Source organism: Trichomycterus rosablanca, chromosome 27 (assembly GCF_030014385.1).
Source record: "Trichomycterus rosablanca isolate fTriRos1 chromosome 27, fTriRos1.hap1, whole genome shotgun sequence".
NCBI lineage: Eukaryota > Metazoa > Chordata > Actinopteri > Siluriformes > Trichomycteridae > Trichomycterus > Trichomycterus rosablanca.
Window position 1 is genome coordinate 3,272,618 of NC_086014.1, and position 13,856 is coordinate 3,286,473.

The 13,856-nt window shown below is 39.5% G+C and overlaps 1 protein-coding gene across 2 annotated transcripts; it reads right to left on the minus strand.

Annotated features, from left to right (window-relative positions):
* Positions 1-1,513: 1,513 nt before the first annotated feature.
* On the minus strand, positions 1,514-9,262 carry trmt1 (tRNA methyltransferase 1). 2 transcript variants are annotated; one of them, XM_062989666.1, is made up of 16 exons: positions 9,167-9,262; positions 7,698-7,994; positions 7,285-7,480; positions 6,853-7,040; positions 6,646-6,761; positions 5,984-6,072; positions 5,576-5,724; positions 5,408-5,491; positions 5,247-5,316; positions 4,895-5,029; positions 4,075-4,160; positions 3,822-3,930; positions 2,991-3,067; positions 2,772-2,891; positions 2,256-2,370; positions 1,514-2,048 (listed from the first exon to the last, which is right to left on the minus strand). In XM_062989666.1, the coding sequence occupies exons 2-16, from the start codon at positions 7,988-7,990 to the stop codon at positions 1,962-1,964; spliced, it is 1,914 nt and encodes a 637-aa protein (XP_062845736.1). In that variant the 5' UTR covers positions 7,991-7,994; positions 9,167-9,262; the 3' UTR covers positions 1,514-1,961. The 2 variants fall into 2 exon arrangements, with proteins under 2 accessions (XP_062845736.1, XP_062845734.1); XM_062989664.1 differs by having other exon boundaries at positions 5,984-6,096.
* Positions 9,263-13,856: the final 4,594 nt, after the last annotated feature.

Here is a 13,856-nt window from a genome sequence, read left to right on the forward strand (position 1 = left end):
GATGTTATACGGCTTCTGTCTTAAATTGCATTACTTGTGGCCCGCCAGCACAGTCAAACAGAACAAAATAATAAAGTATATTAATTCAACATGTAATTTCCCTTTTTTACCACATGATGGCAGCAATAATGTCATTTACATGCAATGCGGCAAACTCAAGAATAAGACGTAGGTATGACGTCATAAAAGCGACACAGGCTGCACGAACAACGATTAACGGGGACAAAATTTGACGTGACGTGTTGCACTACAACAACGATCTAAGTGTTTGAGTGGTGGAGAGAATTTATGCGCAGTAATAATTTAGAGAAACTCAGAGTTCCTGCGTTTTAAAATTCAGTTGGAAATGTAAATGGTTTGTTCTGTGTTCTGAATAGTTCATCTGAATGCTTATATTTGGTTGTTGTTTGCTGTGTGAAAACACAATTAATAAATAACAGCGTATTTATATGCATATTTTATTGTTTAAAATAATGTCATCAGGGACTGTTGGCCCTCGGGCCCTTTCACATGATCAAATCTGACCCTCCTAGTAAAAGTTTGGACACCACTGATATAGTATAAACAAAAATAGTGGTAGTAATGTTATGTAACGACTATAAAGGACTATAACTTAATATGCTAATATTGTAAACAATAAAGGTCGTGGTAGCTTAAAAATACTAAAATTGCTTATTATAAATGTAGTGGTGTTAGGAAAAGCTAACATTGAAAAAAAAAACCAATTTATTAATAGCATTCTATTTAATGCTATTATTTAATAATCTTTTATTATTTACAATGGTGATATTGTTAATACAAGTTAGTACATGCATAGGAAACATAAACCATTACTAAATGATGCTTTAAAATTCAATACTAATAATAAAAGGCAGCATCAACTATGCAATAATAATAATAAAAAAATAGTAGTCACTAAAATAAATGAATAAAAGTAATAAAAAAAATAGTAGAATCAAAAATGCTAACATAGTCAACAATTAAAGGTCATGGTAGCATTAAAATGCTAAAATGGTTAATAATAAATGTAGTGCCATTAAAAAGCTAATATTATAAATAATAAAAGATATATAAATAGATTACATTGCTGTTAATAAATATATTAACATAGTTTTAATGCGCACATTGCTAATATAAAAGTTAGTAAAGGCATATGAACAATAAACCATTAGTAAATAATGCTTAAAATGTTAGTACTGATAATAAAAGGTAACAGCAGCATTATCTATGCAAGCATAATAATAAAAGTAAATAATAAAAAGCAAAACAATAATAGTAGTAGCATCAACAAATGTTAATAAATGTAGTAGCAGCATAAAAAGTGCCACTTAAATGACTTTGTTCAGTGTGCACGCTCATTTTTAATCTTATCAGGGGTCAAACAGCATTTATTAGATTTATTAGACGCAGACAAGGTGCAGCCACGACATCCAGGCTGTTCCTCTGGTTTAGATGAGGTATTTCAAAACTGACCTAATTATATTATTTATGTACATAAAAAATGAAACAGAGACATGTTCACTGAGATTTTATTCACCAGGAGAAATAAAACAAGGTAAAAGCAAATTTTACAAAATAACCTTTCATACTTTAGGCAATTTTAAATCAACTAAGGACTGCTTCTTAAAACGTGATTTCACTTTAAACCAACAAAACATGGTAACTTATTTAAAGACCTTTGAGTGTTTGATAACTATTCATTCAGCATTCATTCACATATTTAGGTTTAGGCTGTACGTATACAGCGAGTTCGCTTATCTAGAAAAAGAAGAACAGCCCTTTTCCTACTTTGGACAACGTTGATCAAGCATCTTTGCAATTCCCTTAATTTTTATGTACATGACTGTCCCATGATACACACCCTCAATTATGTCATAAACTTTCATTATAACACAATAAGAAACGTAATACTGACTAACTGCTGGACATATCAATAACGATACAGAAAAATCAAAAGGCCATCACTCCATCATGCCGTTGTCTCCTTCACCGTGCTGATGCTTTGCATTATGGGAATAACAGCATTTCTCTCCAAACGTGCAGGTACCCTACAAAGGTAGAAAGTTAAAAACAAAAGGAGTAAATACGTGGTATGACCCGGTTGGTTGCAAAAAGGGTGTACATGTCCAAGCAATTTTCATTGTGGTCATGAATAAAAAACAGTAGGATCTGCTAAACCTTGAGATTGCAAATACTAAACGCTGTACAGAGGAGGTAGCTTAACAACAATGTGGCGTATAGCTGCTCCTGTTTACCTTGCGGAATTTCTTGCAGGGGAAATACTTGAGCTGAGAGGAATCCGTGATCTGGTTCTTTCTCTTGCCCTGAAATTTTTTTCTCTTGTCTTCTAACTCAGCGTTTATACCACCTCTAAAACACACACACACACACACACACACACACACACACACACCCACACACCATGGGAAATTTTGTTTTCTTCAGCTACAATCATATATACAATTGCGAAGTCATCAGAGAAGTGGTAGCTTAGTAGAATTGGACTAGTAATCAGAAGGTTGTTGGTTTATGCCCCACCAGTGCCAGGTTGATAATGCCCTTAACCCTTTAATGTTCAAATTGTTTTCAGTCATACTTGTCCGTCATCTTGCTAAATGCCACAAATGTAAATGTTTATGAAATGTCATAGGCAAAGGATTCAACAGCTGTTAACAGAAATGTAGTCAACATCGGTACTCACACTGCCTGCTTCACCCACTTTTAAAAACATAATTAAAAACATCACAAATGTTAGGATTAAGTGAACTCACCCAGCCTTGGCACGTGCTTTGGGTCCCCAGTTGGCTTGGGGATTTTCTTGAAAGCGCACAAGGTGCCGTTTTCGTGACTGAGGATTTGCGTCTTCTCTGATGTCAAAAGAGGCCTGAAAACTAAGTACAATAAAAAGGCATTTTAATAAGCTAAATATAAATGATCCAATTATTTTAATGAATTACTGATTCAATAATATATTTGTACAAGTCTCTTACATTGGTTCTGTGGAAAGAATATGGAAAGCTGGACTTGTCTCTGATAATCTCTCCCTCTTTACCGGGTTCTTCTTTTCCTGCAAAACACACACACACACACACACACACACACACACACACACACACACACACACACAGATTAGTCTGTGTGATCTGCAAGGTGTAACAGATGTGTGAGATGTGTATCAGGGCTGTAATCTGTGCTTGTTTACCAAAACCGTAACCTTATTTGCTAGTGTAGGCCCAAATCTATAACTAGCACGACAGCCTATCTTATCTTGCATCTGCTTTTCTTGGTAAGGGCCTGAGCAGCCCAGGCTTCTTAACCCCCGAACACAGATTTCAGCCTTTTCTGGGAACTTCCAGGTGGTCCCAGGACGGCTGTAAGATATGGCCCTGGCTGTGCTCCATAGTCCCAGTTCAGTGGGAAATGCCTAAAACAGCTGTATTGGGAGTCTTCCAGAAGCAACCTGATGTCTTAACCACAGGCTATTCTCAGGATCAGCAGCTCCACTCTGGATTTCCATGAGCATCCACATTCCTTATTTTATCAAGACATTAAACCCAGACACACAACTAAAGAACCTCATTTTATAGCGTGTACCTGCAGGCTAATTCTTCCATTCACTGGTAAAAATTTAAACATAAATCAACAAATTAGAGCCCTGCTTTACCACTATAGAATGGTACTGTTTTACTGTTAATCCAATCCACTATTAAATCTTTCTCCATCACTTGTAGACAAAGTCTTCAATATGTAGTTAATCCAGCTTCTACATTCTTAAACAATACAGTATGATTTATTATCCACAGAACGTGGGAGGTACAGACCCAGCAGCGCATGATGTCCCAAAGAACTGCAGCAGGGGCGTCTGTCTTTACTGCATTCTTACAGGCGTGTGACAGAGACACTCTGTAACCTGCGTTTAACACGGCTGACCTGCAAAGAAAAGTCGTCACCATCATTCCATCATTATCATCATTCAAACACAATTAACAATAAGAACACTACATTTTTTTTTCACCACAACCACAGCTGAGTATAAAATGTGTTAGTGTGCAGGTGTGTGTGTGGGGGTGTTACCTGAACTGCAGCATGGAGGGTGTGTTGCAGTGTAAGGTGCTGCTGAGTTGATCCAACACGTAGTAGAGCGGAACATCACTCAGCTCCTGTATAAAAAAATGTGTCATTTTTCATACATTTTCATTACCCACTTTTATCTAATCAGGGCTGCAGTGGGTCAGGCACCATCAATAAACGCTGAATACGCAGGGCAGGGCACCATACACAGGGAAAAGCCTATTACTGTAAACTAAACTAATATTAATGATAAAACTAGTTTAATTAAATACATTTAACTTTTTTTTCTTTTTTTAATGCATTTTCTCCCCATTTTCCTCCTGATTTAGCACACTCAATTTTGTCTTCCACTGCTGAGAGATACCAGATTGAATCCAAGGAGAGCACGTCACTGTACACGCCTCTTCCGACATGCGTACAGCGCTCCTCTTCTCACCCCTGCATTCTGCACAGGCGTCTCTTCAGCCAATCAGGGTCCTTACACAGCGTATGAAGACACACCCACCCACACATAATCCGGCCCCCACCCTGCAGATACGGTGGGCAATTAGTATCTGCTGCAGGCACTGCCAATTATGCCCGCTAGATGGTGCCCAGCCGACCGGTGGCAACACCAAGTTTCGAACCTAGGAGTTCAGAAACTGAGTGCTGGTGTGCTAGGAATATCCCGCTGCGACACCCAGGTGCCTACATTTAATGTAACTTAAAAGAAATAAATAGTTAGCCTGTATACGTGACCAACCGGCTGATAGCAGAGCTCAAGTTAGTTGTGCTTAGTAAAGAGGTGGGTCATTTTTAACTCTCGTACAATAATCTGACTGACCTCAGTGACCATGCTGAGAACACCCTCAATGCGTTTGGACGTGCCAAAGCGAGACGGGTTCCCCGAAACAGCTGACAGAACTTTCTGAACAAACTCAACATCATGGATCGGTTCTGCCCAGATCGGACCGCCAAGCTAAAGAAAAAAGAAATGTCATAATAATTTAATCAAACAAAATGTTTTTACAGTGTTTATTATTAGTTTACATTATTTTAAAAAACTTAGTGCTTATATAATTTCTGTCCCTGCCGTCCCATCTAATTAGATCTAAAAGTCTAGTCATCTCAAAAAGCAAGTCCCTATATATAAATGAAATAAACAAGTACATGTACATTATGTGTGTTAATCAGACCTGGTGTTTCTGACCACAGTGTTCACAGTTCTCTTTTACTGGAGGTCCTGTAGCAGCAGAGTACTTCATACTACAACACACACACACACACACACACACTTAAAAACTGAAAGCAGTGTGAAATTAAGTACATGTGTAAGAGTGAGGCCAAGTTGACTCACTTCTTGCCCTGGCATGTTTTCTTGCCCATCCTCTGGAGGTGAAATGCACCACAGCCCACACAGTTATACACCAGAGCCTGCTTACTGCAAACACAAACACATATTAGTTTAGAACCCTGGTTAGAACCACAGCAGTGAAAGCAGTGTGTGTGTGTGTGTGTGGGTAACCTGGCTGAGTTCTTGACTTTAGCCTGGCCCGTTCTGACTCTGACGAAGACCCGTATGTAGAAATCAACACTGACACTCAGTAAGGGCTCGATGTAGCGCTGGTACACATTGGCACGCTGATCCAGACTATGCAAGATTATTCTCAGAGCCTAAACAAAAGATTATCGCATTATAATCTGTAACACACATCATTTAAACACACACACACGCTTTGATTTGGTTCCATGTGTCCCATTAAAGGAAAAAGCCAATAAACAAGTTTGTTTGTTTGTTTATTTGAATTTTAATGTCATGTTTTACACTTTGGTTACATTCATAACAGAAACGGTAGTTAAATAATTACACAAGGTTCTTTAGTTCACGAGGTTATATCACACCCTGTGGCATGAGTGATTGTTGGAGTCTTACCATCTCATGGCAGTATCTGGATTTAATAGAGACGGAGCTGTATTTGCTGTAGCAAGTCTCTCCACTATTCCCGGCCATTACTGCCATGTCTGTACATGTAATACACAGAAGACCTGGGAAGAATAAATAAATACATAAATATTATAAAAGACGCAACAGATTTAAATGATCAATTTTGCTTAAAATCTGATTTTATTATCACATTATCACAAGAACAGATGAAGGGTCAACATGTTGGTTCATATAGCATTTATAAGCACAAAATCAAAGTTCACAGACTGAAGAATTTCATTGGCATCTCTGATACTGCATTGGCTTGGTTTAGGTCATATCTTACAGATTTGTCTCACTTGGCAGTTTTAAGTCAAATCCTTCCACTTTTTTTCATGGTGTTCCACAGGTCTTGGTGCTTGGCCCCCTCTTGTTTATTATTTACATGCTCCCACTTGGAAATATTATCCAGCAGCATGGTCTCTATTGTCACTGCTATGTGGATGATGTGCAAATCTATATCTGTGCCAAGCCCTCTAACAATCTTCCACCTATTCATTCACTTGTCTGTAGATTTAAGTAGAAATGCACTGAGTACATCAAATAACAAAGAAAATTGGTTGAATACTTGTTTCCCTTACTGTAGATAACACTTGATGCTTAAGACTCACCTCCTTCGCTAACAGCCTGAACTGCTGCATCCAGAAAGCCAGCAGGGCTTCCATATGGATCCAGATCAATGACATCATAGCGCTCATTCCTTCCCCTGGCCTCGTACATTAGCATGCTGGGGAAAAAAAATACAAGCTCTCTTATTTCATACAAGCAGATGAAGTAAAAGATAAAACTTTGTGTGATTGAGTGTATGCGTGCGATACCTGGCGTCTCGGTTTTTGGCCTCCATCAGGTGTGTGACGTTGTTATAAGAAGCGTTGCGAGTAATGAGCTCGGCTGCTTTCGCTGAAAAGTCATTAGCTGTGACACATTTAAGTCCCGGCACCTCGAGAGCGAATCGGACTGAGCGAAGACCTGAAGCTGCCAATCCCTCGAGCACACGCAGACCTTCCTAGAACACGAACGCACAAAAACATCAGGCTTGTCATGCAGAGAAACAAGATCAAAATCTAATCATAAAATCTTGGACATGTCCTAAAGTCTGAGCTACACTATATGGCCAAATGTATTTGGACATCTGAAAATGAGCTTGTTGGTCATCCTATTTCATAAACAAATGGTATTAAAGTTCTCACACTCACTAATTACTAAAATGAGCCAGATGTGTGACATACAGTAATAATCAATAAACAAACCTCACATCGCTCTCCAACAGAAGTAGTTTTGACTTCTGTCTCTTCTGTTTTTCCCCCATTTTTCCCCTCCTCTTCCTCCTTTCCATTCTTTTCCTCTGATAGGGAGATGATGACTCTCTCCTTCTCTCCTGGAACGACGAGGCGTATTCCTTTCTGAGCCAGCGTCTCTCGGGCAAACTCGGTAATCACCGCACATCTGGACAAAACGGTCAGAACAAAAACCATTTTGGCGTTGGGGTGGCACAGTGGTCTAATGTGCTAACCCACCAACACTGGGTGATGAAAGGATACTACTAGATTAATGTATAGTACTAGATAAATAAATAAAATGGCAGCAGACAGTGGAGTGTTTGAATCTCACACAAAAACATTGGCTGTGTTTGAAGAAGGAAAGGTCGGACTCTAATCCTTACGTTAGATCTCTGTTAAACTCCTGCACTGGGTTGTAAAACACCTCATTCGCTCCAGGAAACAAAACAGCTGCTTTGCCCTCCTTCACCACACTCTCGCCAGGCAATGGACCAGGCGCTGCGCTGCTGTGCTGAGGTTCTTGATACCTTGTAGAACTTTCCTCGGTCTCCATCGTGCTCAAATGTCTACTGAAGCAAATCCCTGTCTGTCCGAATCTGCTTTGTAAAGGCGTTCGAGATGTAGATGAGAAGAGCAGTGTAGTGTGAGCCACACGCAGCGCCGACCTCACCTGCATACACCTGTTAACACACAAACGAAATAAAGGTCTGAGCATTGTTTAACCTGACCACTTTACAGGTTTCCATGGACTGCACTGCAGTTCCAGTAATATTTCACTGTGCTTTATACCTTGAACTCTTCATATCATTTACACAGTACACTGAAAATTAAATAAAGAAATCTTTAGATTCTTTAGAGTCCCCAGCCCTTGTGCGGACGCCTCTGACAGCCAGCAAAGGTAGCATTTGCAGCAGCAATGAGAAAACCAACCTGTCTGTTGGATGCCTGGCTAGATAGACAGCACAGCTGAGAGTCAAACTCCAAAGCTCAGCGATGGTCGGTTAACATATTAGGGCTGTAATAACAGTGCAATGTTAATGGATGTAGTTCTTATGAAGGACACTTTTAACTCTTAAAGGATGGTTTTAGGGGGCTGTAGGTCAAGCCAACATTAGGATTATCATCTTAACCAAAGACTTTCAATGGTCTCCAGGCAAAGAATTTGTGTGTTCCACATGTATCTGTGTTTAGCTGGATTTTTCCTCACTGTTTCACTTTTAAACTTGTGTTACAGCTCGGGGTTCTGAGAAATTGTAGGAATCAGCTTTTTATTTCAGTGTTTATATTATATTTGTGTTACTTTCAGCGTAGACATGTCAAAAACAACCCCATTATTTTACATTAGCCTAAAATATATGCACAGGACATGGAACGCATTAACAGGTTTCCCATACATCCCATACATTATGGGGAAAAATAACTTAAAAATACCGACGTCGAGTTTTAAGGTATCACTGTACATGAAGGCTGTCAAAAATGTCAGCAATTGTAAACAACTATATATTTCATATTCCTTATGGGGACATGATGGAAAGCAGAATGCATCATAAACAGCACCCAGGACAAGAGGACTATAGGATGTGGGTTCAAATCTCTCAAGTATATTTCCAGTATAATATAAGACCTGCTGTATACTGGCGATCAACATTTATTTATGACTAGTGATACACGTTTTTCCTAATTAAATAGGAAGACAGACTTTCTTTCTGTGGATTGTGATTTTACTATTAATATATTAAAGGTTTAAAAACTCTGTTAGCACATGAACTGCATTTAGCAGCTAAACACCTTTCTAAAAACTTCCGTAGTGTTTCAAACAGCAATCTACAAACCGAAATAAATACATACTCACCCCTGATTAATAAATAAGTGTAATTTAATGACTGTCACTAATAAACCAGCTTGTTATTCGCGTGTTTCCTTATAGCTGTATAACATAGCATGCATATAGTTCACTCACATGTACTAGAGTTGAGCTACAGAAGCCCGGATGTACCAAATCCGAAAACGCGTTCGGAAAACAAACCGTTACGTAAATAACAGCTGGAAGAGTGAGAAGCAGTTTTTTTGTTTTTGTTCTTCCTGCCTATACAGTAATTATTGCTGATAAGTCTAATAATTAAATACAATATTTAAAAGTAGTAGTATTTATTATATGAATCATAGTTTGACTCTGATTAGGCATAACATTATGACCACCTTCCTAACATTGTGTTGGTCCCCCTTTTGCTGCCAAAACAGCCCTGTAACTGTGATGCTGCACTGTGTATTCTGACACCTTTCTATCAGAACCAGCATTAACTTCAGCAGTTTGACCTACAGTAGCTCGTCTGTTTGGTTCAGTCCACACGGGCCAGCCTTCGCTCCCCATGTGCATCAATGAGCCTTGGTCGACAGTTCACCACTGTTTTTTCCTTGGACCACTTTTGATAGATACTGACCACTGCAGACAGGGAACACCCCACAAGAGCTGCAGTTTTGGAGATGCTCTGACCCAGTCGTCTAGCCATCACAATTTGGCCCTCAAATCCTCACGCTTGTCCATTTTTCCTGCTTTAAACACATCAACTTTGAGGATAAAATGTTCACTTGCTGCCTAATATATCCCCCCCACTAACAGGTGCCGTGATGAAGTGTTATTCACTTCAGTCAGTGGTCATAATGTTATGCCTAGTCGGTGTATGTGGTATGTCTATGGACATAAGCAGAATGTTTGCCCAGTTTGCCGATGTAACATTCTACTCTGTACTGGGAAGGCTTTCCATTACATTTTCCAGTGTATCTGTAGGAATTTGTGCCCATGCTGTCAGGCACTGCTGCTCGACAAAAGGGCTCGGGCCCCAAATGTTCTGATTTTTACCTAAAGTGTTCAGTAGTGTTAAGGTCAGGGCTTTATGCAAGCCACTGAAGTGCACAGTGGTCCACTCCCTTTGTGCACAGGGGCACAGTCAAACTAGAGCAAAAAGGGCCTTCCTCAAACTGTTGCCTCAAGGTTAAAAGCATAAAATATATTTTCTGTCAATAATTTTATACACCAGTTAGCAAGGAGTGTGGCTGAGACAACAGAACTCAATAATTAGGAGGGGAGTCCACACACCACACACTTCTGGCCATCGTCCTTTAGCACACAATGATTCTGTTTGAGTGTGTGTGTGTGTGTGTGTGTGTGTGTGTGTGCGCAGGAAGGTTGGTGTATATGAGCATACAAGTGTGTGTGACAGTTTTAAGAGTGTGCTTATAAATCCATGTGTGTATGATTGCTCTGCTTGACATTTTGTTCAGTAGGGTTAAAAATAGACAATCTTTTTGAATGTAAAGGATAAGACCTGCTTCTGAAAGCTTACAGACACAGGGTGAGTGAGGGAGTGAGTGAGGTAGGTAGGTAGTAATCTTCTCCATTCGGTCTATCACATTTACTGTAGTAAGGTTTTGAAATATTTAAATAAATACTTTTTACTTTGGAATTTGGTAATACAAAAATAATTCATTACATTACGGTCGTTTCATTATTTACATTTTTCTTTTACTAAATCCCAAACCATATGCAGAGTGCATTCATAGTACAGTGAAAGTCATTTGGCTGGCAGAGCGCGGACATGTGGAAAATTCCAAATTAAATGAGGAACATACTTAAGTACATGAATGCCTAATTATTGAGTTCAGATGTTTTATGACTCTGAGCACAAAGCAAAGTCCGTAAAGACAGTCAATGGTTTGACAATTGTGGTACGGAGGAATGTTACCAGAATTCTCTCATCCAACTTCAGCGCCTGATCTTACGAATGCTTTTTTTTTTTACAGTATGGGCCTAAATTTCCAAAAACGTACTTTCTAATTTTGTGGAAAGCCTTAATAAAAGAGCGTAGGCTGTTATTAGCGTAAGGGGGGAGGGAGCAACTCCATAATAATTGGCATGGCTTTGGAATTGATTGTTCACAGACTTTTGTCCATATAGTGTAGGTTTAGGTGGCACAGTGGCTAAGTGGGTAGCACTGTCGCCTCACAACAAGAAGGTCCTGGGTTCGATCCCCAGGTAGGGTGAGCCGTGTGGAGTTTGCATGTTCCCCCCTGTGTCTGCAGTCAGGTTAATTGGAGACACTGAATAGGCTCCAGCACCTCCCCGCAACCCTGATTAGATAAGCGGTTAAGAAAGTGAGTGAGTGAGTGTACATTTAGCAACTGACTCCACATATTAAGAAGAACAAAAACAGTGATCTCTCACCAAGATCCCGGAAAACCCCAAACTGTCACCTCAATAAGTCTGACCTGTAACAAAATCAAGCAAGCTTTACATCCCCATGGGCTTCGAGCTTGCTGCCTTTGTATGTGGCGCCGTCTCTTTCAGACGCACACGTACACTTTTCTCACCCCGTGACCTATATCAGGATCCTGGGCATGACACGCAGCCTAGTGTCCCCACACACTCACACGAGTGAAAAGACGAGGTTTTATCTGAAGCTGCAGATAGTGCAGAAAGGCAGACGGTAAGTGTAGGGCGAGTGTAGCGTGATGGGAACGCAGCCTTGTAAGGAAGTGAAGGGAGGGAGGGAGGACGATAAGCAGCAGCTCTGCACCGCTGGCCATGTTTAGAGCCTCTTGGCCAGCCAGCACTGCCACAAACAATGCCTGCTTCTGCTAAATTTAAATTTGGACAGCTCGTCGTACTGCGTTCCCTACGCCACACTCACTCTCGCTGCTCCACCAGATCCCTCACAGGTGAGTGCACCAACTCTTGCTCTGCTGACTTGTATATGCTGATGTGTTCTGTTCACACATACTGTGTTGCTGTGCAGTTTTTAAAGGATTGGTTTGATGCGTGAAACTTTCTAGGTGTCTTATTTACTGAGATTGTATTTATGTTTGTCTCAAACTCTAAAAGCTTGTCAACTTCAACACCCTAATATTAACCCCATCTGACCTGACACCTGTTTACTGAAACTTCGGGGTACTTCTATGACTTTTAAATTCTCTAATGGTCAGAACAGGAGAGCAAATACATGCAGCAAACTGTCCTTTGTTAGCTGTAGTGTTTGCACATCATTGTGACAGATCTTTGCTTTAAAAAAAAAAGCATCAGGTTACATATAAATCTGGCATCTCATTAATAAATAAATAATAAATTACGCAAGATTACATGCATCCATCCAACTTGCTGTTCCTACTTTTATTGCTTGTCTAAGATTTATAATCATATCCATTTTTCCCAAGCAAATTCATGAACAATGTAAAATGTAATGTGTCACTAATAATCTGCTGCAGTCACATATTATGCCGTGTATCCAATGAGACAAATCTGATAAAGCAGATGGATGTGCTGTGCTAGATCTGATCTACAGGATTTATTTGTAGATAGTCTTATGTCGCTGAGCTGATGTGCTGGATTTATTCAACTGAACTGAACTGAAGTGATAATGTGGAGGGTTCAAAGCTGCACAGGATCAAATTTTTTCACTGTAGTTGTTTCAGTGGCCGAGCATTTTTCCACCTCAATCATTGTATCATGAGATATCCATCCAGCAATAGACCTACTGTAGTGAATGGGCTGTAGTATGCAAAAGGTGGTTTAAAATGAATAGGACTCATGACAGCATATGACATTTCTATTTGACGAAGAAGCTAAGACCTGTAATGTATCTATGCACTCATTGTTAATCAAGTGGAAGTCAGATTGAGGGGTATAATAGAATTAGTGTGGGTAGAAAAAAGGGTAGATGACAAGGCAATGCTGTCTGAGCTAGTCTCAGTGTTTCCCTTTTATCTCGCAGCTGGGCTGTGATGTTATAAGAGGTGTTTACAATACAGTTCAGCCCGAGCTGGATTTACTTTCTTTTGCTCTGATGCTCAAATGCTGCTAAAGGAATACTAAAAGCCTCCAACATGCAAAACATTTACTGACTTTTTTTCTGGTAATGCTCCGCTCTCACTTATATTCTATTTTGAATTAAATTCTGGTACCAAAGCTATGAGTATTGGCCAACATCAATAAATACTTGCATCCTTTCAGTAAGCAAGCCAAGTTTCTCATTAAAAAGTTGCTCCTTTTTATACTGTAGAATTAATAGTAAATAACTTGCAAGTACTACTAAAAAATCTGAAAAAACCATGCAGTTTGAGCAGTAAAGGGGCTTCCTGAAGTTCTCAGGGACAAATAGATTTCAATAGGAAAAGCAGTTGGTTTGATATGGACAGTTTGATGTGACAGATTGGTGTCCTGTCCAGGGTATTTATGCCTTTCACCCAGTGTTTCCCACTGATACCCGATACGCCACATTACCAGAACCCAGATAAAGCCAGGATAAAGGAGCCAGGGTAAAGCTGTACCCCAGGTTTCTCTATACAACCAACGATTTGCAAATGTTGATCATATAAAAAGTATAGCAATTTATATCATTAACATGTTATCAAAATCTTATGTCATAACTAATGTGCACATTATGTTTTAAATGCATTTGTAATATTATAATCTCTTAAGTAATTATATTAATTACTGTCTTTGTTTTTTTTAAAGGGAAAGGTAAAGGAAAATCAGAGACCAATACCTC

Bases quoted from the DNA above. Each gene is read 5' to 3' on its own strand.
- trmt1 (XM_062989664.1), bottom strand. From the start codon at position 7,990: ATGCAGGTGAGGTCGGCGCTGCGTGTGGCTCACACTACACTGCTCTTC. The intron at 6,097-6,645 runs GTGAGTCTTAAG...TATTCTTCCCAG, and splicing joins TCAGGCTGTTAGCGAAGGAG to GTCTTCTGTGTATTACATGT. The intron at 2,049-2,255 runs GTAAACAGGAGC...CTACCTTTGTAG, and splicing joins CCTGCAAGAAATTCCGCAAG to GGTACCTGCACGTTTGGAGA.